The 22,979-nt window shown below is 48.6% G+C and overlaps 5 protein-coding genes across 5 annotated transcripts; 4 read left to right on the top strand and 1 right to left on the bottom strand.

Moving 5' to 3' along the window:
* Positions 1–1,386: 1,386 nt before the first annotated feature.
* LOC111073846 (heterogeneous nuclear ribonucleoprotein U-like protein 2) lies at positions 1,387–8,866 on the top strand. Its single transcript, XM_022366380.2, is given in 12 exon segments — positions 1,387–1,818; positions 2,045–2,475; positions 2,477–2,777; positions 2,846–3,688; positions 3,758–4,239; positions 4,325–4,453; positions 5,862–6,033; positions 6,783–7,075; positions 7,077–7,730; positions 7,792–7,954; positions 8,021–8,094; positions 8,160–8,866. Coding segments are annotated over 12 exon segments (3,852 nt in total). The 5' UTR covers positions 1,387–1,673; the 3' UTR covers positions 8,325–8,866.
* A 571-nt stretch (positions 8,867–9,437) lies between these two features.
* On the top strand, positions 9,438–11,674 carry LOC111073828 (serine palmitoyltransferase 1). Its single transcript, XM_041593145.1, has 6 exons — positions 9,438–9,544; positions 9,732–9,806; positions 9,873–10,372; positions 10,431–10,758; positions 10,813–11,178; positions 11,239–11,674. Exons 2-6 carry the CDS (start codon positions 9,759–9,761, stop codon positions 11,401–11,403), a joined length of 1,407 nt encoding a protein of 468 aa, XP_041449079.1. The 5' UTR covers positions 9,438–9,544; positions 9,732–9,758; the 3' UTR covers positions 11,404–11,674.
* Positions 11,675–12,042: 368 nt separating this feature from the next.
* LOC111073878 (1,4-alpha-glucan-branching enzyme) lies at positions 12,043–14,914 on the top strand. The gene is made up of 4 exons (XM_022366428.2): positions 12,043–12,234; positions 12,747–12,916; positions 12,985–13,925; positions 13,998–14,914. Exons 1-4 carry the CDS (start codon positions 12,140–12,142, stop codon positions 14,862–14,864), a joined length of 2,073 nt encoding a protein of 690 aa, XP_022222120.2. The 5' UTR covers positions 12,043–12,139; the 3' UTR covers positions 14,865–14,914.
* Positions 14,915–15,279: 365 nt separating this feature from the next.
* Positions 15,280–17,572, top strand: LOC111073879 (protein arginine N-methyltransferase 5). Its single transcript, XM_022366429.2, has 6 exons — positions 15,280–15,727; positions 15,793–16,237; positions 16,290–16,455; positions 16,519–16,681; positions 16,740–17,251; positions 17,316–17,572. Exons 1-6 carry the CDS (start codon positions 15,352–15,354, stop codon positions 17,466–17,468), a joined length of 1,815 nt encoding a protein of 604 aa, XP_022222121.2. The 5' UTR covers positions 15,280–15,351; the 3' UTR covers positions 17,469–17,572.
* A 291-nt stretch (positions 17,573–17,863) lies between these two features.
* LOC111073877 (kinesin heavy chain) lies at positions 17,864–22,958 on the bottom strand. Its single transcript, XM_022366427.2, has 4 exons — positions 22,310–22,958; positions 20,395–20,854; positions 18,448–20,330; positions 17,864–18,372 (listed from the first exon to the last, which is right to left on the bottom strand). The coding sequence occupies exons 1-4, from the start codon at positions 22,454–22,456 to the stop codon at positions 17,941–17,943; spliced, it is 2,922 nt and encodes a 973-aa protein (XP_022222119.1). The 5' UTR covers positions 22,457–22,958; the 3' UTR covers positions 17,864–17,940.
* Positions 22,959–22,979: the final 21 nt, after the last annotated feature.

Below are 22,979 nucleotides of genomic sequence, written 5' to 3'. Positions count from 1 at the left end.
TATTGTATATTGTAAGTACTTACAGAGAATATTAGTAGTTTTACGAGTCGTATCTTTTTTCATTTTTATTTTCTTTCAGGATCAGCAATATCATGCATAGCCTCGAAAGCGTTTTTTATGCATATAACGACGCACAGCCGTGTGTCTACTCAAACCTGCAGTTTAAAAGAGCCGTCCAATTTTTAAATGAAAACCATTTGGATTATTTGAAGAAAGGGAAGGTGTATTTGGCAAATTTGCATGATTTGGCTGGCCATGGCCCATTATTTTTGGCGTTCAATGATTATCATCTCCTCTCCCAATCAATATTTGTCGTGAGCGCTGGAAGGTGCTGGCTATCGCTTGCTTCAAAGCTGATGGAAGTTTATTCCGTTTTCTTAGTTTACGCGTGGTGCCCATACAGCCGGAGACGCTACCGAATGCCCGTTCCATGCTGGGCTCTGACATTATAAACAAAGAGATAAACAAAGTCCTGAAGAAGATTGAAGACATGGACATGGGAAAAAATTTGTTGGCAATTATTTGCGATGGCTACATAGCCAACCATTTAGCGGCATGCGTTGCCAACCTGAAGTATCCTGTCTTATGGGACATAACCCACCTAACAAGATTATTCTGTGAAAACAAGATTTCACCGTTTGCAGATGAGAGTACTTAAACTGTTGTACGACCCAACCTTCACGGTTGAAAACTGGAAGGACATATTCAGTAACTTGCCAAGCTTGATCAACACAGTTCCGACGAAGTTCCTAACGTACTACCCTTCAGAATTGACGAACCTGCAAAAATTGGTGGAAAAATACTTTTCATGTATACGTGAAACTGGAATGGCATTGCAATTAAACAAGGCTAACTGTAACCATTTAGAGACAACTGGGAATGCTGGAAATATTATAAATTTCGCATGTCACATGGGAGAACCAACTGAATTTCAAGAGGATGCCCTCCTTTATACAACCCAGCTTGTCGGAGCACTGGCACTGCTTGGAGAGAACTAGCATTGGAGGGAAGAGCATTTTACGATTGCGCGCCATTGCGCCATAACATAAGGGCGAATACTTAACATAACATAAGACGAAATCGTATCTAACAGGCCAAACAAAAACGCGTCAAAAAGGAAGAAGAAAAATCGAGTACTAGGCTTTATCGCACAAAACTACCGATATTTATTTGAACTAACCCTGTACATCGATAAGAAGGGTACAAATTTACCCGCTACCCGCATTGACGTAATACTGTTTTAAAATAAAGTCCCATTACCCCTGATTCTGTTAATTTTATTATAAAGTAACACAAGTATATTCGACAGTCTAAAAAAATATTACCTTGTATGATATATATCGATATATACTGACCAATATATATTTAACATCCACCCTACATGTCGCAGCCAACTTCACTTCAACGCGTTCGGTTTTTTAGGCCATTTATTTATTCGCAATTACTGCGAATGTAAATCTGAATTGTGGAGTTAATTTAGTGTGCACGAGTGCAAGAAATAGCAATACTTCAATCTGGAGACATCTTAAACGCGTGCGCCCATTGAACGACAGCGCATTTAATTTTCTTTCGCGTTTTTTCCTTATTTTTTCGCATCATCAGCCCCCGTCGGTGTGTTGGTGCACGCGAGTGTGTGTGTGTTTCTGCCGCCAATCCAAAACGGAAGCGTAAAAATGGATGTGGCTAAGCTGGATAAAATGAAGGTGGTAGACTTGCGCAACGAGCTACAAGCGCGCGGTCTGGACACCAAAGGAATTAAAGCCGTGCTCATCGAGCGCCTCCGGGCACATGTAGAAGGTGGTGGAGCCGGCGACGGAGGTAAGTTTGTGTGTATGCATTGTCTGTCTGTGCGCCAGTGTGAGTGAGTGGCTTGCCGCGTTATATTCCTGTTTCTGTTAGTGTGAGTGCCTGTGGCTCAGCGTGAATTTGTGTTGTTGTAAGTTTTTCTTATATAATGCACGAATCTTACATTGCATTTTCATTTCCATTTCCATTTTGAATTGTCACTTTTGCATCGCTGCCACATTTCCGCCACCGCCACCAGATGGCGCACCAGTCACACCAAGCCGACGTCAGCGTCGCACGCGCTCAATGTCCCGCTCTCCCTCTCCCGTTGCAGCTGCACCCGTCGCCACAGAGCCAGAGCTCGAGACCCTGGAAGAGGAAGACCAGGCAGGAGAAGCAGCCGCAGACGCCGAGAAGCCGCAATCGGACTCGGACCTCGAGGCCGAGGGCGATTCAGCAGAGCCGGAAGGAGAAGACACAGTCGAGTCCGAAGCTACCAATGATGAGGAGAAGCCACAATCCGACGAACCTGAGGCCAAAGACGAGCCAGAAACAGAGGAAGCCGATGAAGCGACTGCCGAAATAGGCCAAGAAGCTGACGAGCCGATGGAACAGGCCGAAGACAATGCCAACAATGGCAACGAGGAGGAGCAGCCGCTCCAGGCAGAACAGGCTATCCCAGAGGAGACCGCAAGAGGTCCCAGCTGAGAAAGCTGAGCCCCAGGCAAACGGCGACAGCCAGAAAATGGACGTCGATGAAGAGGAGACCTCAGCTGCCCCCAAGGCCGACGAAGAACAGGAAAAGTCTGAGGATCAGCCTCATGAGCGTCGCAAACGTTCGCACAGTCGGTCGCGCTCCCGCAGTGGCTCCCGCTCTCCCAAGCATCGCAACAGTGGCGGAGAGAAGCGCGAGCCCAAGCCCGCTGCCGAGGAGCGCACGGTGCCGGAGGATGAGCCCACTATCGAGGAGAACAAAGTTGCACTAAGCTGGCGTAAGTATTTTGTTGTCGAATATGAGAAGTATGCCGGGTATAGTACAGTCATCACATCTCCATTTTAGTCGACTCGGACTTGCATCTTCGCATCGATCCGACCACATTTGCTTCGGCCAAGCCCCTGACATCGGAGATTTATTCCCTGATTTGGTCTGGAGCTCGTGCCAGCTACGGAGTGCGCGAGGGTAAGGTCTGCTTTGAGGTGCGCCTCGCTGAGGAATCGCAACCGGAAAATTCGCATCATTTCCGGGATGAGCCGCATGTGCGCGGCTTTCGCGTTGGCTTCTCGAAGCCAACGACTTCGCTGCTCTTAGGCGAAGCCGAACATTCCTTTGGCTACTGCGAGACCGGACGCAAGGCCAATGAGAGCGAGTTCGTAGACTATGGCAAGCCCTACCAGTTGGACGACGTCATTGGATGCTATCTGGATCTGGAGAGCGAGCCGTGCACAATCAAGTATACCCTCAATGGAGAGGACCTGGGGGTGGCATTTGAGTTCGAGAAGAGTATCCTGGGAGAGGGGGAGGCTCTCTTTCCGCACATAGTGACCAAGGGCTACGAGTACTCGGTGAACTTCTCGGATGGCGAGCAGCTTCTGGTAAACGCCGAGAGGCCAACGCGCAAGCGCCGCAAGCATCGCAAGGAAGAGGACAAGGACGACGACAAAGATGACAACGATGGCGAAAAGTGGAAGGTTCTGGACGAGGCCACCGCCGACGACGATGAGGTCGAGAAGAAGGATGATGATACCAAGACATCTTCGGAAAAGGCCGATGAGGAGGACTCCGATAAACCAGAGAAATCCGAAGAGGAAGAAGCGGCACCAAAGGAAGAGGTTAAGGCAGAGGCAGAGGTCCCAACTGAAGATGCTGAAAAGAAGCCAGAAGCTACTGAAACTTTGGAGACAGGTTGGTGGCATTCTTCCCCTAGATATAACTGAGATAAAACCAAATATTTTGAACACATTTTGCTTGCAGCTGAGCCATCCACTGAAGCCTCTGCGGAGCCAGAAGCAGTTTCGAATGGCGATGCCAACGCTGACAAGGCCAGCGAGGAAGCACCAGCAGAGGATCAAAAGCCCTCAACCGCAAATGATGAAGAGGATGAGGACGGACCCTCGCCCAACAAGCGCATCAAGACCGATGAAGACTCTGAAAAGACGGAGACTGAGAAGGAAAAGGAGAAGTCACAGACGCGTGATGATGAGTACGAAGAAGTGGTTCCCGAGCCCAGAGATACAGTCGCTCTGCTGCCGGACTACGTGTTGATTGGCCTGGTTGCTGTGGAGCAACTGATTGCCGGACCACAACGCGCCGGTTCACGCAAGGAGTGCGAGGTCATTCTTCTAGTGGGACTGCCCGGTGCCGGAAAGACCCACTGGACACACAAGCAGGTGGCAGACAATGCTGACAAGCGTTACGAGGTCATCGGACCCGATTCCATCATAGCCAAGATGACGGTAAGTCTTACAAGTAGTTGGTATACCAACTAAGATTATCTATTCAAATGGTGGCAAATGCTCATCCATTCCGTTGTCTGCTTAGATTGATGGCGCCTCTCGCAAAACGGTGCACAAGGGCCGTTGGGATAAGGTGCTGGAGATATGCTTGAATAGCCTGGGAGCCCTTGAAGATATCGCCATGAAGCGGCGTCGCAATTTCATCCTCGATCAGGTAAAACATACAGACACCCCACAGACACAACCTCCCACACACACACACCACACCTAAACACAAAACACACACACACACATACAAGATTACACAGAGAACAACGAACGATACAAAAACAAACAAAAAAAAAACACACACAACACAACTAAACAAGCGAGAATTATACGTTGATGATGAATTGGCAACCGCCCAGCCATGCAAGTGGCCAAGGGGCGAATGTGGGGTCTGGTCCCTTCGGGGATGAGGCCCCACCCCACCTTACAAACGAATACGCGACTCTGTTACTATTACTTTTTCGTTTGTTCTGTACATTTGAATACGCATTTAATTGCTCATTGCTCACACGAAAGGTAATCCCAAGTGCCCTCCCCCGCTGCGGAGGGGGGGTGCCGCCAACTGCCTAGCCGGCAGTCAGGTACGTCCTAGACGTGTAAGTCGATCCGATAATTAGTGTCTCTAAGTATATGCAATGCCAGTAAGTATCAGAGTGCCAGAGTGTGCACCAGATCTGTATTATTAAGTCTTACATAGGTGCAACAGTTGACGGGGCAGTTTGAGGAGAGGGAAGTGTAAGAGAAGGGAGATGGAATGTTGAGATGGCATTGAAGAAAGGGCAATAAGGAGAAGGAGGAGAAGGAGAAGGATGATTGAAGTTGGAGCGTGCGGCATGGAAGCCACTGTAAGTAAACAAAACATACACAAAATCCAAATCCGATCAGCGATCGTCTCGGTCGCATTTGTTCGTCTACAATCTAATCACATATGTATACCTATACGTATTAGTACCTACTACTATCTCTCTACTCTCTCTCTGTCTCTCTCTAAATGCCAACTATCTCATATATATATATGTATGTGTATCTACAGAGAGAGCTATGCGATGCTACAGCCGATAACAACCAACAGAGCAACACCACACCACTTGTACCTAAACTTATTATTATCCCCCTCCAACCACCCCCATATATATATACAATCATTAGTCAACTGTTGTTAGTTGTTGTTGATAGGGCCCCCCGAGGCCCCTCCTAGGTATTATATGAGTACAACCCCCAACCCTAATCCGCCCGGTACTCTCCTCCCAACTCCCTGGCGGAGTGCAGTGGAGTGTGGCTGGGTGTGACCTTGTGACAGGTATGTGTTAGCTTGTAAGCGCCCAAAACTGAATCCGGAGTTGGTGTCACCGACAACACGGACTACGTCTGCGATTCCCGGGGTCTGCGACCGGTCGTCGTCCTGCAACCGAATCATCAACGTGTTTTCTCACCGACTATCCAAAACTACAACAACTACAACCAACCATCCCCAAAAACCAACAACAACCAACCAACCAACCAGCTACAACAACTGGCAGACTACAAACTATTCAAACCCCCAACCAACCAACCGATCAACTATATACTTGTAGACGAATGCCTATGCCTCGGCCCAGCGACGTAAAATGAAGGGTTTCAACGACTTCAAGCGCATTGCTGTCGTTTGCATACCCGGCGAAGATGAGTTGAAACGTCGGATCGCCGAAAAAGAGGAAAAGGGAAATGCTTTTACAGTTAAAGAATCAACAATTAATAACTTACGAGGTAAATATTGTCCACCACACATGGCAACGAATTGAACAATTGAAAATATCCAGATAATGTACGATTGTATTCTATACATACATACATACTACTACTACCCTACTTTAAGGAGGCATTTATGTACAAAAAAAAAAGAAAGAACAAAACAAAAAAAATAAGAAAAAAGAATAGAAAAAATCTATGCAATACAATTTGTTATGTAAAGTATTTAGTTTGTAAGCAGCTGCATTTTATGTATCTGTACGTAATTGTAACTGTAAGACTCTACAGATATCGTATTCGCATTCGCTTATGATTTCGATTTTTATTATGATTTCCATTATTCATAAATATCTATCTATAATCTCCCCATGCTATCCCAAAAACACCACCCGCCCCCCGAATGAATTGGAACGTGTGCGGGCGCCTCTTCCTCAAAAAAAAACTTTGTTTCAACTTTTCATTTCCTCACGGAGTATATTCCAAAAGGGAATATCATTAAATTATATTGAAATAATCCTAGTAATCAACCGCTTGGAACTCCAGCCTAGCAGCTGCTCCTTTGAGTTCTAGAATCTCTCTCACTCTCAAGTAAATCAAAAAGTAATTCGCCTTCACACGCCTCCGATTTGTGCCACATCCTCTATTCCTGTCCCCCCGTCCTTGGCCTCTTACTTTATATAATGTGTAATGTGTATATTGATAACACGTAAATCTCACACAGAATAAGCTGCAGTCATAATTGTAATGCCAAATCACTCTTTTTGCAGCCAACTTCACTCTGCCCTCGCTGGAGTTTGGCTGGTTCGATGACATAATCTACACGGAGCTCAGCGGCGACGAGGCCAAGAGCGAGGTCAAAAAGTACAACGAGAAGGGAAAGAAGGCCATCGATGCTGACAGATCAAAGGACAAGAGATCTCGGGGAGGCCGTGACAATTACCGACGTGACGATCGCAACCGCAATCGCTACAACGATGATCGCCGCCGGGACTATGGCGGGCAGCGACATGAAAGCCGATGGAATGACTCGAGGCGTGGTGGCGGCGGCGGCGGTGGCGGCGGGAGGCTACTCCAGCAATAGTGGCGGTGGTGGCGGCGGCGGCAGCCGTGGCTATGACAATCGCCGCACCAGCTATGGAGGCGGAGGAGGTGGCGGCGGCAGCGGTGGCGGTGGTGGCCAACAGAACAACTGGATGCAGAACAATCGCAGGAGTGGCTACGACGATCGTGGGTATGGAGGAGGTGGCGGAGGCGGCGGCGGCGGTGGTGGTAGTCGTGCCTATGACAACCGTAATCGTGGGTACACCGGCGGCAGCGGTGGTGGTGGTGGCGGCGGAGGAGGAGGCGGCGGTGGCGGCCAGCAAAACTGGATGCAAAACAACCGCCGAAGCGGATACGATGATCGCGGATACGGTAGCTCACGAGACTATCGCGATCGAGATCGCGGCAACGATCGCAGCCGAATAGGCAGTACGGACCGGAATCGGGGAAGCAGCCAGAGTAGCTACCGCTCCGGAGGAGGAACCCATCAACAACGGGATTTTCGGCCTGGCCACCGCGACACCAAAGAAGATAGTCGCGGTGGCTATGAGCGGTCAGCTGCCCAATCTGTGCCTAAGTATGGCAACAATTCCGCCGGAAGTGGCGTAGGAGGTGGCGGCGGTGTTTACGATCAGTACAAGCAGCAAACGAGTGGAACAGCCGGCGGCGGCAAGGTAAGTGATGTGATAAGTCGCTACGACTGCTGCCTACTGATGCACGATTTCCTCTTTTCAGTCCTCTCTTAGCGGCAAGTGGAGCACCTATAGCCAGCAGCAACAGCAGCCGCATCAGACAGGCGTCTGGCAGCAGCAGCAGCAGCCGTCACAACAGTATCCACAGCAGCAGCAGCAACAGACCGCCGGCCAGCAACCATATTGGGGATATAATCAAATGCAGGGTGCGTACGGAATAGACACAAATCCACTTGAATGAAACAACTAAAATGTTGTCGTTTTTATTTTAGCTGGTTATGGAAACCAGCAAGCCTGGCAGGGTGCCGATCCACAGCAACAACAACAGTGGATGTCCTGGTGGCAGGTAAGCAAAGACATTCGATTCGGCACTTCACAAAAGACTAACTTTACTTCAATTGTTATCTTCAGCAACAGGCACAGGGCTCCGGCGGAGCAGCGGCCGGTAATGCCAGTGGAGGCGCGAGCGGCGGTGTAGGAGGCGTCGCTGGCAATAATGATGGCGGTGCCACCAATCATTATTGGTCTCAATATTCATATTCCACACAGTCCAATTCAGGCGCCGATAAAAAGTAGCAGAAGGCGTCATCCGGCACTCCCGCACCCCTGTCCACCTTACCAACAGGAAAATATTCGTTTGGACAGAAGCAAACAAAAAATGAACTAAACTAAACATTATATGATAGTTTTTAAACATTAACAAAACGATTAAAACAAAAATTAACATTAGTTTGGCCAGTTTTAAGCGTCTGGCCGTTTGGGCTAGTCCAAACAACCACAAAAGGCAACCAAAACCAATCTTGCGAACATAATACTAAACTGTGTACCATGAAATAAACCCCAGATACTATTTCATTTCATATTGGTTAAATGTAGTCTACGACATCCACCTCTTGAGAATTATATTTGGTTTCCATTTTCCAACGGGCATTTCTCTTTTGCTCCCGAAGAGCAATACACAGAAATATGATTGAACATTTTTTGGCAGTACAGTACCCATCTAGACAGTACAATTTGTTCTAACGTTTTATTGCGATTATTGTTTTGAATTGATGAACCAACCACAAACAGTTGGAAGCAAGGAAAGTTTAACAAATAAATCTATGCATTGAAAACGACTTAACCAAATATGTGTTTTCTTTTTTCATTATTATTGATGGAAGGGTGGTACCTACAATGTACGTGTACGTACACATGTATGTGGAGATGGGGAAACTCGGGACATCACGACACTAGCGGAATGTTTCTTGTGACAGCATAAACGGTCGATGGGATATGTTTATATTGGCTATGGCGAAGAAACAAATGTTTGTTTACAGTTTCATCGATTCAAATTCAATATTTTTAACTGCCATTGTAGAGGGTATTTCTGATTCTTTAAACTTGATTTCTCTTAACCAACAAAGAAACAAAACAGACAGCGTGAGCGATAGAAATTTGTTATGATTGGCTTTTTAAATGCACTGTCAGCAGCGCTCTGAGAATTATTTATACTTTCAAGGTACAATTTGGTGCTGACTAACATCGATTTTGGCAGGAATGGTGTCAAAGCTCTTCGAGTGATAACATTTATCCTTTCCCTTTATTCTTTCTTGCATTATAGATCTAAATTACGATCATTTTAATTGATTGAAATCAAATCAGAATCAAACCAAAATCCCGCGACTGGAATACCATTGCTTTTTTTGTTCAGCTGATTGCGTTGAGCGGCACAATTCTGTGCACGCTTTTATCTAGAAAATAAGGCAAAGAAATAGCAGGCCAGCCACTAGCGAAACGAAACGATTATCAGCTAGGTAATGATCATATATTTGCTAGAATTATACATACATAAATCCGCTTGTAAGTACATTCGTGTACATAGACATTCCCGATATGTACATTCATACATGGATGTACTACAATTGCGATAAGAATGCGTCGCTTGATGACACATACCAGAGCAGTCCGAAATTAAGGGTGGTTTCAATTGATTTTCCACAGAACGAAGAAAGAACTGAACCTCACAAAATGGCGGTGATTCAATTGTTCAACGAGATCGGGACCATCTTTCGCAATGTGAGTATGCCAACCCCTATAATTTGTATACCTTCGTCATGGGATAAACATTTCCTCTTGGGACAGACACCCACGTTTGCAATTGTTCTAGAAATATTCCTGCTCATTACCGTCATCTGGCTGCTCCTCCATAAACGTGGCGGTGGGCGGCGTCGTCGCTTTACCAAAGAGGAGGAGGACTTTATAATTGAGAACTATGAGCCAGAACCCTTGGTGGGGGATACCGATCCAAATCATCCTTTGCTACGCACCCGCTTGGTGGCGTCCAAAGTGGGCAAGCGCATCAACGTCGATGGAAACGACTGCCTCAATCTGGGCTCGCACAATTACTTGGGTTTCCTCGAAGACCAGGATATTCTGGAGGAGGCCTGCAAGTCTTTGCGCAAATACGGCGTCGGATCGTGTGGTCCTCGCGGTTTCTATGGCACTATGGATGTGCACTTGGAGCTGGAGGAGCGTATTGCCAAGTTCATGGACCTTGAGGAAGCTATTGTGTATTCCTATGGCTTTTCGACGGTGGCAAGCGCCATTCCTGCATATGCCAAGCGTGGGGACATTATATTTGTGTAAGTAATTTCTGAAAATTGGCTACAAGTAGGTATTTCAACAGCTCTACCTTTCCAGAGATGATGCTGTCAACTTTTCCATCCAGAAGGGACTGGATGCGTCTCGCAGCACGATCGTATTCTTTAAACACAACGATGTGAAAGATCTTGAACGGCTGCTGGTCGAGCAAGAGAAGCGTGATCAGAAGAACCCCAAGAAGGCTCTGAAGACGCGCCGCTTCCTTGTTGCAGAGGGCATCTACATGAATACGGGCGAGATTTGTCCGCTTCCCCAGCTCGTGGCTCTGCGCAAGCAATACAAACTGCGTATTTTCATCGATGAGAGCATTTCCTTTGGCACGCTGGGCAAAGGCGGACGAGGTGTCACCGAGCACTTCAATATCGACGTAAGTAAAGGACTTTTCATAAAGAAAGCAAACTTATCTCTTCGTTTCAATTAGCGAAATGAAATCGATCTGATATCCGCTGGAATGGAGGGATCCATGGCCACCATTGGTGGTTTCTGTGTGGGCTCACATTTTATAGCCGAGCATCAGCGTCTCTCTGGCCTGGGCTACATATTTTCAGCCTCGCTGCCGCCAATGCTGACCCAAGCTGCAATTTCTGCCCTGGATCGTTTCGAGCGGGAGCCGCAAATCTTTGAGCAATTGCAGACCAAGGCCAGGTTGTTGCATCAAATCTTTTCGCATTTCTCCAAGCTGCGCCTGTGCGGGGACGAGTTGTCCCCCGTGAAGCACTTGTATTTGGCTCTTCCTGGAGAAAACATCGAGGCGGAGCAGAAGCTCCTCACAGAGGTGGCCGATAAGGTATGGTTGCTCCTCTTGCAGTCTCTTCAAAATGTAGTCTAACAATTTCTCCATCCGCAGTGTATTGCCCGAGGTGTGGCTATCGTGGAGGCAGCCTACCTGTATAATAGGGAACGCAAGCCGGTGCGTCCCAGTATACGAATTGCCGTGAATCGTCTGCTGGAAGAGTCGGAGATTTCGGCCGCCTTTGAGATCATCGAGAATGTTAGCAGCGCCGTCCTTTAGATCGTACATAGAGGACTTGTTGCATGTTTCTGTGTGTGTGTTTGTGTGTATTAGTGTTAATTGAAAACGTCCTGATCAGTATGGGATATTTTAGTTCAACTATGATGAACCATCCCACTTGCTTCATTTGTCAACTTCGACCAGCATTGCACTACATTTTAATGGATTCCGTCTACATTTAAGAATTCATCGTTTATATGGCTCTGGAAGCAGAGATTTGTTGGTGGGGCATAGAATTAAATTAAATTTCTTTATTAAAGTCGAATCGAGCGCTTAAAACCTTTTGACTTTCAAACATACTACATATATTTGGAAGATGTAATGGCACTTGACGACAACACAGCATTATCTCATCATGTTTGCATATGACGCTTCGATTCGATGCCGGTTCAAATATGTCAACCGTAAATGCAATCAAATCATCAATCAGATCGAGGCCAATTAGGTCTATATATACTAAACATATATGTACTCTGTTATCAGGCGGAAAAACATGCATTGCAATCCGTCCGTGAAGCATTGCTTTGTTGTTTATATGCGCGAATGAAAATAAAAAGAAAACTTGCAATAACAGCTGGTGGTTTGCTCCTAAAAAAGCTCCCCGAGCTAGTAAGCTTTTGTATGTGGTGCAGGCTGATAAAGCATCACAGTTTGTCGCCGTCGTTCGTGGGAGCTATATATACATAGTTTCTGCTCTGTGTTCTTCTGTTTTCGTCTTCTGATTGCGCCTTCCGACATGGGCGACGCCATGAATGTGAAGGTTAAGGACATCGAGAAGCTATTCTCAACGGATGGCTACTTGAGGCCTTTCGAACGTGAGATTCGACGACGGTAAGTTAGTCCGCCCGCTGCCCGCAGGTCATATAATCCAAGGTTGGCGCCGGCTTTATGTGCGCGACTGATAAGCCGCACCTTACATGCCTGTCCACACCGCAATGCTGTTGTCCAGTGCCGGTCGCAGATGCATAATCATATCAGTTGCATATCAACGCCATGCATGTGTGTGACATGCAGTTGGAAAAACTGTGTTGGCAATGTCATTAGAAGGTCACCACCGGTGTTTGTTGCCACCGTGCGTGTGAATGTGCGTGTGTGCGGCGGGTGTGTTTGTTAAACTAATTTTATGCGATGTATCTGTTGGATCCGCTGCGTGTTGCCGGCGTGTTTGGAGCATGGATGATGATCTTGTCCTTGGCCGCCGCCTTTCCGGGTTGGCTCCCGAAATTGTGTCACGGCTGCTCCGTACTATGCGATCTTTATCTTTACAATGCTATGCAGATCTGAACTGTTTGTCGTTTGAGATTTTTCCCCTTGCGCGTATTGAGAACCCACTTCCTTTGCAGACACGGCGTACTCCAGGAGTGGCTGGACAAGATCAACCAAGGCGATGGCGGTATGGACCAGTTCACGCAGGGATACAAATACTACGGCCTGCACTTTCAGCCGGACAACTCGGTGATTGCTCGTGAGTGGGCACCGGGCGCCAAGAATGTCTATCTGGCAGGCGACTTCAGTAAGTAGGAGGACACTTGTCCCAGATGTGGCCAACAGAACTAATGATTGCCCCACCTCCCCCCACAGACAACTGGCACTGGGAGTCGCATCCCTTCAGGAAACTTGACTTTGGCAAGTGGGAACTGCATTTGCCCCCCAATGCAGACGGCAGTCCACAGATCAAGCATCTGAGCGAGATTAAGATCATCATACGGAACCATTCTGACCATTTGCTGGATCGCCTGTCGCCCTGGGCCAAGTATGTGGTGCAGCCGCCCAAGGAGGCCAACCAGGGAGTTAACTACAAGCAGTACGTGTGGCAGCCACCAGAATCGGAGCGCTACCAGCGCCAGCATTCCCGTCCAGCCAGGCCCAAGTCCTTGAGGATTTACGAGTGCCATGTGGGCATTGCGTCGCAGGAGCCACGCGTGGGCACCTACGATGAGTTTGCCGATCGCATTGTGCCCCGCATCAAGCGGCAGGGGTATAACTGCATCCAGGTGATGGCCGTCATGGAGCACGCCTACTACGCCAGCTTTGGCTACCAGGTGACCAGCTTCTATGCCGCGTCCAGCCGATGCGGCAATCCGGAGCAGCTGAAGCGAATGATTGATGTGGCCCATTCCCAAGGCCTCTACGTCCTGTTGGATGTGGTCCACTCGCATGCTTCGAAGAATGTGCAGGATGGATTGAACCAGTTTGACGGCACCAACAGCTGCTTCTTCCACGACGGAGCCCGTGGCGAGCACTCCCTGTGGGACAGTCGTCTGTTCAACTATGTGGAGTACGAAGTGCTGCGTTTCCTGCTGTCCAACCTGCGCTGGTGGCACGACGAGTACAACTTTGATGGCTACCGCTTCGATGGCGTCACCTCAATGCTGTACCATTCGCGGGGCATTGGCGAGGGCTTCAGCGGCGACTACAATGAGTACTTTGGCCTGAATGTCGACACGGATGCCCTCAACTATCTGGGCCTGGCCAATCATATGCTGCACACGCTGGACCCAGAGGTTATCACCATTGCGGAGGTAAGTCGGTCCCTAGCGCTGCTGCTGGTCTGACCGCTGGCTAATTTCCTTTCAAATTTCCATCCTCTGTAGGATGTCTCGGGAATGCCAACGCTGTGCCGTCCCGTCTCGGAGGGAGGCATTGGTTTCGACTATCGCCTGGGCATGGCCATACCGGACAAGTGGATAGAGCTGCTCAAGGAGCAGAGCGACGACCAGTGGAGCATGGGGGACGTGGTACACACCCTAACCAATCGCCGCTGGATGGAGAACACGGTGGCGTACGCAGAGTCACACGATCAGGCCCTCGTCGGGGACAAGACCATCGCCTTCTGGTTGATGGACAAAGAGATGTACACGCACATGTCCACACAGTCGGACTCCACTTTGATTATCGATCGTGGCCTGGCGCTGCACAAGATGATACGCCTGATCACACACGCCCTCGGTGGAGAGGCCTATCTGAACTTCATGGGCAATGAGTTTGGACATCCCGAGTGGCTGGATTTCCCCCGCGTGGGCAACAACGATTCGTATCACTATGCCCGCCGCCAGTGGAACCTGGTGGACGACAACATGTTGAAGTACAAATACCTCAATGAGTTCGATCGGGCCATGAACGAGGCGGAGCAACGCTATGGGTGGCTGCATTCCGGACCCGCCTACGTCAGCTGGAAGCACGAGGGCGACAAGATCATCGCCTTTGAGCGTGCCGGCCTGGTCTTCGTCTTTAACTTCCATATACATCAGAGCTTTACTGGCTATCGCGTGGGCACCAACTGGGCTGGCACCTACCAGGCGGTGCTCTCCTCGGACGATCCTATCTTTGGCGGCCACAGCCGCATCGATGGCAATGTCAAGCATCGCTCCGACCCGGAAGGATACGCAGGTCGGTCCAACTTCATTGAGGTCTACAGCCCATCACGTACGGTTGTCGTCTATGCCCGTGTCAGCGACTAAACGCGATTAGCATGAGCTCAGATCACTGAAATTATTAACGCCTAAACGAATTTCAATGTTAGTTATTAGTCTTTGGTTATGTTCCGAATCGGGAAAGCTACTACTGAAATATATACTCCCTGAGGTATAGTTTTCTACAAAAAAAAGATTCATCTCTTCCTGGAGCACGATTTTTTTAAGGGGTTCAGGGGAAAGATATCGTGATCATTTTTGTTGTGTGAGTTAAGAGGAACGATTAGAATGGATCTACAAGTTGAATTTAGAAACAATATTATTTTCCGCGGTTTTCACCTGTTTAAAAAGAGCGGGGTTAAGTGGGTTAAGTTCGTTTTTATTCTCGCTATATTTTCGGTACATTTTGAAAATGAGTAGGTATATTTCGGTATGTTTCTGAGGGTCCAACGGTATATTTTATCAATAAATCCGCGGTCACACTATCAGACTTCAGCCGGCAGTCACCGCGTTTTTTGACGACTTAAATTTAAAGATGAATTTCTACGTTTGTCTTCTCCACGAGTGCACTAATAGCATACCAAAACAAATACAATATGCCAATGCTAACAACTACAATGTGGTGGCCACACCGATCAACGCCAATATGGTGCCCCTGGACCCATATGAGACGGACCCCACATACCCGGGCACGTTACTGAACGCCGTCGACTGGAACTCGAAGATGATTTTCATGCTGTCCGATGTGGATGTCGATTCCCCGAGCCCCAAGCTACGCGAGCATTCCAAACAGATCCTCCTCCGAGATATAGCATGGGCGGAGCATTTGCAGAATGTTGGCAGCATGATGAAGCGATTGCGGGGACCAAATATCGACAATCTGGCCGAGATCGTAAAGGCCAAAACGAAAGGTGATGAACGAAAGCCTCCAAAAACCGAATCAAATTTAAAATGTATCCGTTCGATTTCCATTCAGGAAACTGGTTTATACAGGTACCCATCAGCAACCCAGAGATGGGTAGCTTCGAGCATCGCAAAGACGCCACAGATGCGGACATAGCCGCGGCGGATGCGAATGATCCATGGACTTGGTGGAATAGCCTGCGCTTTGCCGTCAAGCACAGCAGCAAAGTGAAAGTTGTAATTGAGCTGAAGGACTTGGATCTTCCCAGTAAGGAGACGGTTCGTCGATGGCTAGGCGAGCCCATCGAAGCAATTATCGTTCCGTCTACTCTGTTCATCCGAAACAAATCCAACTACCATGTCCTGCAGAAGCAGTGGCAGATAATCATTGGCCTTTTTCTGGCGGCACGGGCCAACATAATAGTCTCCGCCAATCCCAATGACATGTTCATTTCCCAGTACGCCGATTATTTAAGAAAGCTCGCCAATGACAACAATGACAGCCACATTCTGAACAGGTAGGTGGAGTAGAATCACATCATACGCACGCTAAACCCTTTCCCCCATTAGCTATGAAAACGTTCTGGAGATACCACTGCAACCGCTCTGCGATAATCTGGATAGCTATACATACGAGGTGTTCGAGTCGGATCCGGTGAAGTATAAACTCTACCAGAACGCGGTTCAAGCGGCCCTCATCGATCGAGTAAGCGAAAAAGATGCCCCAAACAAGCTGGTAAGATAAGTTCACTTTAATTGTGCTCAAAATTCCCATTAATCCATGACATTCAATCTGCAGACCGTTGTGATGTTGCTGGGTGGAGGACGCGGTCCTATTGCGAGGGCCATTTTCAATGCCTCGGAACTGACAAAGCGAAAGGTGAGGCTCTACATCATCGAAAAGAATACCAGTGCCATTCGCACCCTTTCCCATATGGTAAAGACGCTTTGGGAGGACAAAGGTAAGCAACAGAGAGTAAAAACCGGATATAAGTAAACCTAATTTTAATTCTAATTTAGATGTGCACATATTCTCCAAGGACATGCGCGACTTTTCACCTCCTGAGCTGGCTGACATCCTCGTCTCTGAGCTGCTTGGTTCGTTTGGGGACAACGAATTGTCGCCAGAGTGCCTCGATGGCGCCTTGAAGCTACTCAAGGCAGATGGCTTAAGCATACCCTGCAAGTCAACGTCGTATATCAATCCGATAATGTCGGCAGTGCTGCATCAGAATGTTAGCCAGTTGGTCAGCACCGTTCCAGCCTTCGACTATGGCTATGTGTCACTGCTGAAGAACATCTATCACATTGACAATCCCCAGACGCTGTTCGAATTCGTGCATCCGAATCGCGTGGAGCCCATTGACAATACACGCTGCAAGGAGATCTCATTCACTGCCCAAAAAGACTGTGTGCTGCATGGCATTGGCGGCTATTTCGATACAATACTTTATAAGGATATCCGCCTGAGCATCAATCCGCTGACGCACACGCCCGGCATGTTCTCATGGTTTCCCATGTTCTTTCCCACAGTAAGTGATGGGGTGTGGACCCTGGTCAGAATGGCTAATCGCTATAATTGTGTGTTCTTTTCAGCATCCGAGGACTCTCAAGAAGGGGCAGACAATCTCAGTGAAGTTCTGGCGCTGCGTTGACGCGGACAAAGTGTGGTACGAGTGGCAGGTCAGCACACGAGAGGCCTGGGAGCATCACAATGCGGGTGGAAGTGGTTACCACATGCGACTATAGATACATTTAGGTTTACACAACTTGACCGCCTATGCAATACTTATAGCACCTTAAATAATTTAGCTAGAAAGAGAATAAATTTGGAACTCTGCAATTAATTTGTCTGCGACTTTTATTTAGTTTTATGTTTTGAAAAGTTTATAAATATTCTTAAACGTAAAATAGATGTCCTTAAATATCTGTGGGTTTTTTTTTTGCTTTTGTAAAATTTAGTTAATTGTTTTCCGTTTTCCACTCTTTCAATTAATTATATTATATGTATGTTTATATTTTATTAATGTATATATATATATATTTAAAGCGCTGCACATGATCGCGAAACGACATCTCTTTAAGCGAAAGGCAATATCAATTATTTTAAGTATGTATAACGTAATCAATCCATTTAGTTTTTGTAGTTTAAAGCGGAGATGGACTGGGCGGCGACGGGGTGCGTGTTGGTGGTGGTGGTGCATGGGTGGAGCGTGTGAATTTACGAGTTGTTGGATAGCTGCGATGCTGCACCACCGACAGCGCCACCGCCTCGTATGGCAATGGCGCCCTGGCCCGCTCTGATGGGCTTGGCGATTTGTGCCTGCGGTCCCCGTCGCCCCAGGTGCTTCTGACGCACCGCCTCCTTGATCCGATCCACTTCGTACTGGTAGCGCTTGCGATCCCTCATAGCACCCTCCTTTGCCTCCTTTAGCGCCGTCTCCAGGGCCTTTACCCGTTCCATTGTCGTGCGCAGACGCTTCTCCAGCTTGGGCAGCTCACAGCGCAGGTCGGCGTTGTCGCGCACCAGCTGTTTGTGCACCTTGGTCAGCTGATCGAGGTTGTTCTCCAGGAAGGATATCTTCTGCTTCTGTGCCAACGAGCCGCCATCCTCCTCGCTCTCCTCGTTGACCACATTCTTTCGGATTCGTTGCTACAATAAAATATTGTTTGAAAGGTCAGTTTTTCAATTGAAAGAAAGGTAAACTAAGGATGTAATGGGGCTTACCTGTAAATCTTGAACGAAGAGCTTGCGGAGATTGTGCAGTGTCTGCAGTTCCTTGGCCACGGTGTCCTCGAGGCCCTTGAGGTCCTTGCGCGCCTGCTCCCGTCGCTCGCTGGTGAGAATCATATTCTGCAGTTCGTTGGATTTCTGGGCCTCGTCCTGCTTGACCTTCTCGTAGTCGGCGGTCATCTGTTGGTGGGCCAGCAGCAGCTTCTGGTGCACATCCTTCATCTCGTTCATTTCGTGCTGCTTGGCGGAGATCTCGTCCCGCAGCTCGGACACCTGCTTGGTGTGGGCCTCGCGCAGCTCGTCCATTTGCGAGTCGAACATGGAGCGCAGCTCCTCGGCGCGCTGCTTCTCTTCGGCATTGACGGCGGACACGTGCTCGGCCGCCTTCAGCTTGGCGCACTCCTCGCGCAGGGAATCGATCTGTTCCTCGAGTGTCCTCTTCTTGTTCTCCGCCTCCCGCATCGACTCCTGCAGCGACTTCATGCGCGCCTCGTGCTGCGAGATGAGCAGACGGTACTCGCCCAGATCCTTCTCGTACTCGAATATCTTCTTGTTGGAATCCGACTGCTGTGCCTCCATGTTGGCGCAGCGCTGAGCAATGTTTTTCGCCTCAGTCTTCATCTTGCTGATGTACAGGCGGGCCATGGTGAAGTCCTCCTCCACTTTGGTGGCATCTGTGCCGGCTAGGGTGCTCATCTTAAGGTCGATGGCGGAGTCGCCGGGGGCAATGGCCTGGCCCACCTCACCGAGATCGCGCAGCAGGTTGGTCAGCATCTCAGTGATGCGCTTCTTCTGGTGCGAGGACATGTCCTTGAGCTGCTGCAGCTCCGTGGAGGTGGTACTGAACACACTCTGCTTTTGCTGCAGCTCTTCGTTGAGGGCATCGATGTCCTTGTTCTTGTTCTCGATCTCCTGCGATTTCTGATCATAGTTGACAGCCAGCTCCTCGAGGGCCTGCAGCACTTCCTTAACCTCTTCCTTGGCAGACTCGTTCTCCTGCTGGATGCGCGCCATCTCCGACTGCAGAGCCTCATACTCCCGCCGGGCATTGGCTATCAGCTCCTCCTGCTCCATGACCTGCTCCTTCATCTGCTCGGCATACTGGCTCTGCTGGTTAATCTCCTCATCCTTGTCGTCCAGCTGCTGGTAAAGACGTTCGCACTCCGTGGCCAGGCGAGCCCGTTCATCGGCGGCCACCGACGCGGACATATTGGCTAGGGCCGCCGTCCTCTGAGCGGCGCTGGCCGCTTCGGCGGCCTTCTGCTGCGCTGCCTCCACCTCCAGATTGGGCGTGCTGGCCTCCATGAGATCTTCCATGTTAATTTGCTCCTCGGCCTTGACCGTCTCTCCCGCCCGCCAACGGGCCAGCTCTATCTCCAGCTTCTCCACCTTGCCCTTGAGGCGCCCGTTCTTCTCCTTCTCCTTTTCGTACCGCCGCTTCCACTCTTCGGCGGTGAGCTCCTCGTTCACGCAGACCACATTCTTCACAGTCTTGGCGCGCCGGCCAAAGTCCAGCGTAGACTTCGTCTCGGACTCGTTGAAGCTGGCCGGAGAGCAGCAGATGACAATGGTTGTGCGTGCGTTGCCTCCCAGCGACTCCTGCAGGATGCGCGTCAGCTTCGAGTCGCGATAGGGTATGTGCGTTTTGTTGCCATCAGCCAGCGCAGAGATCACGTTGCCCAACGCCGACAGCGACTTGTTGATGTTCTTCGCCTCGTCGAGCACAGTTCCCTCCGCTCCTGTCTTGGAAACCTTCTCGGAACCGGCCAAATCGACCAGATATAGTTTACCCGACAGTTTCTTCTGATTCTCCAGATTCTCCTGCTTCACATTGATCAAAAATACTGAGTGGGATCGAGAGGAGTGCTCGTTCATGTCTAAAAAGGATGAATCGTTTTAGAATTGGTAGCTCCACTAGCACAAGCCCATTTCCCCACTCACTTGTTACGGCAATATGACGATTCGATTTGCCCTCTTCGATCACCTCAAATACTTCCTCTGGCGAGGAGACGAACCGCTCCGTGGCACCCTTCACATAGGGCACTCGATTCTTGTCCTCGTGCACGCTCAGGTTCACCTTGGACACGTCCAGCAGATCCCGAATCTTGTCCATATAGATCTCATAGTATGATACCTTTATGTGGAACTCCAGATTCACCTCCATGGCGTAGATGTGATTGAAGATATCATTGACGATGCGTGGAATAATGCCCTGCTTCGCCGAGTCGCCAATGACGCCCTCCATTGTGTGCGTCTTGCCGGACGAGGTCTGGCCATAGGCGAATATCGTTCCATTGTAGCCGGCCAGGACGTCCGAGACAATGGACTTGGCCGCCTCGTTGTAAACCTTCTCCTGGGAGGCATTCGGCTTGAAGACTTTGTCGAACAGGTAGACTTTGCCCTGAAAAAGGTATGTACACAGTTGTGTGTGTATGTGTGAGAGAGATGTATTAAGGTTGTTATTTCCCCTCCAAAAATTTCTCGCCGATCTTCAGCTTTTACCCTACCCCCGTGCTGCCCCACCTCTGGCAGCTTTCAAATCATTTTTGAACGCATGGCCGCGAAACGGATTGTAATTATGAGCATTAGAAAAAGAAAGAGCGGAGCTGAGATGGGATGGGATGGGATGGGAGGAAAGCAGTAATGAATAACGAGCAGCAGAAGAAAGAGCGAACGAGAAGCGTTAGTAATGATAAATTCATGCATACACATGTACTTCCATGTATGTATGTATTTGTATGTAATAGAGCTGACTTTTATGGTTCGACAAAAGAACTGGATCGCTTATGGGAGGATATATATGTGGGCCTATTAGTTTATTGCAGGACCTCCTTTATGTGAAAAGGTTCGGTTACGTTACGGCAAGTTCATTGTTTTGTAGAATAGCAGTTCATATAGCGGTTAATGAGCAGCAATCCATCTTTTCAACAGAACTAGTTCGCTGGTGGCAACATAACTGGTAATGGAAACTATTGTTGTTGCTAAACGAATTTCTGGGAAAATGTTCGTTTACAGGTGGAGTTATGGTGAAAATTCAATGTTTCCACAATACAGTAATACAGTGCAAGTATGTACATACATATATTGTTTATGAGCGCCAAAAACCAGCGAATTCCATTGCCCTATGTTCCCCTCTCTGTGTGGTTTGCGTGTGCATGAGTCACTGTTGCTGGTGCTGGTGGAGTGGAGTGTGGCGGCAGCTGGTGGCAATGGGAGGGCACACAAACACACACACACATCCATACTAAAGACACAGGGGGCAGGTACAATGTAAGTGAGGTAAGCATAGAAGGCGGACTGGATGGAACTCCAGACGTCGAGCCGCTGCTGCAGAGAAGGTTACCAATGCAAATTTCTGTGGATTGGACATAAGTGGAACTGAACTTGTGGGTGGGGGGCTGCCTTGCTTTCGGCTTTTCTTCTTTGACGTTCCCTAACAGTAGACACACACAAACACACCCCGTTTCACTCTCCCTCTTCCTCACACTCTCTTTTTTTTGTGCCTTTGGGCGGAAAATCAATTTGTTGCAAAATATACTATTGATCTGAAGTAATTTCGGATTTCTTATGGTTTTCCGCCTGTGGGCATTCGCTCGAGACACGCTCACTGGATGTGGGAATACACAAGCTTTGCACTAATTAGCCAAAACTGCTCCAATTGGTCGACGGCACTACTGCTGGGGAAGGGTAATGTACGGAGCGCACGGTCTAATGTTAGGCATGACGTCATGGGCCGTGACAGCACGCAGAGATTAATGCATAACACACAAAGTAAAGGGAAATGTGTGTGCGTGGAGGAGGCAACACCGACGGTGGACTGGATCACTTTAGTTGTTAGGTGCGGTGCAACACTTACCGCAATAGATATGCAGTTCTCCTCGACATTGTTGGGGAATTTGACGACAAACTTGGAGCCGGCCCTCTCCTCACTGTCGTTGAGCGGTCGGAAGCGGCAGACAACTTTAATGCTGTCCTCAGCGGGAATTTCGCGCTCCGCGGACATCTTCGTAGCACTCTCTAGCTCTCTGATCTGGTACCGTCTGGCGGAATTGCGGCTCTAGTTAATTTTCGATCAGACTTTATCTTTGCGCATGCAGCTGTTTACGTGGTAATCGTTTGTCGTTTTATGTTTCGGTGTTGGGGTCTCGTTTGAAACTAGCATCAATAATATTGGACTAACAGCAAAGGTAGTGACAAACCCCACACGGGCAATCTGGTATCTGATTGGTGTGTTCTATATAGTCGGGCTCGCGAAAATTGGGCTCAAATGCAGAGAAAATTTTTGTGGTTATACGCACAGTTCGCGGAATTACAGCGGCGGTGTTTTCATTAAGCTCGATTGATTTTACGGCTTTGGTCGTTTGCACTAGCCCGGAATGATGAGGTGCAGCTGGTAAATGCACTCGCATGCGTTGAGTGTGTTGGAGTTTGTTGCAGTATCAATTTTATTTTCTTTTCCTATTTTCGCCTATGTCTTGCCCCCAAGCCAGTGTGACCGAACGATAAAATATATCGTCTGACCATCG

The sequence above is a fragment of the Drosophila obscura genome, unplaced genomic scaffold, assembly GCF_018151105.1.
Source record: "Drosophila obscura isolate BZ-5 IFL unplaced genomic scaffold, ASM1815110v1 contig_186, whole genome shotgun sequence".
NCBI lineage: Eukaryota > Metazoa > Arthropoda > Insecta > Diptera > Drosophilidae > Drosophila > Drosophila obscura.
The sequence above is the reverse complement of the archived record's forward strand: the minus strand, read 5'-3'. Positions and strand labels throughout refer to the sequence as shown.

Excerpts from the sequence above, each read along its gene's own strand:
- LOC111073828 (XM_041593145.1), top strand. The coding sequence starts at position 9,759 with ATGGCGGTGATTCAATTGTTCAACGAGATCGGGACCATCTTTCGCAAT. Across the intron at positions 10,373-10,430 it reads CGTGGGGACATTATATTTGT|AGATGATGCTGTCAACTTTT; the intron begins GTAAGTAATTTC and ends CTACCTTTCCAG. Across the intron at positions 11,179-11,238 it reads TCACAGAGGTGGCCGATAAG|TGTATTGCCCGAGGTGTGGC; the intron begins GTATGGTTGCTC and ends CTCCATCCGCAG.
- LOC111073877 (XM_022366427.2), bottom strand. The coding sequence starts at position 22,456 with ATGTCCGCGGAGCGCGAAATTCCCGCTGAGGACAGCATTAAAGTTGTC. Across the intron at positions 20,855-22,309 it reads AGAACTGCATATCTATTGCG|GGCAAAGTCTACCTGTTCGA; the intron begins GTAAGTGTTGCA and ends TACCTTTTTCAG. Across the intron at positions 18,373-18,447 it reads TCTTCGTTCAAGATTTACAG|CAACGAATCCGAAAGAATGT; the intron begins GTAAGCCCCATT and ends ATTTTATTGTAG.
- LOC111073879 (XM_022366429.2), top strand. The coding sequence starts at position 15,352 with ATGAATTTCTACGTTTGTCTTCTCCACGAGTGCACTAATAGCATACCA. Across the intron at positions 15,728-15,792 it reads CGTAAAGGCCAAAACGAAAG|GAAACTGGTTTATACAGGTA; the intron begins GTGATGAACGAA and ends ATTTCCATTCAG. Across the intron at positions 16,238-16,289 it reads GACAGCCACATTCTGAACAG|CTATGAAAACGTTCTGGAGA; the intron begins GTAGGTGGAGTA and ends TTCCCCCATTAG.
- LOC111073878 (XM_022366428.2), top strand. The coding sequence starts at position 12,140 with ATGGGCGACGCCATGAATGTGAAGGTTAAGGACATCGAGAAGCTATTC. Across the intron at positions 12,917-12,984 it reads CTATCTGGCAGGCGACTTCA|ACAACTGGCACTGGGAGTCG; the intron begins GTAAGTAGGAGG and ends CTCCCCCCACAG. Across the intron at positions 13,926-13,997 it reads AGGTTATCACCATTGCGGAG|GATGTCTCGGGAATGCCAAC; the intron begins GTAAGTCGGTCC and ends CATCCTCTGTAG.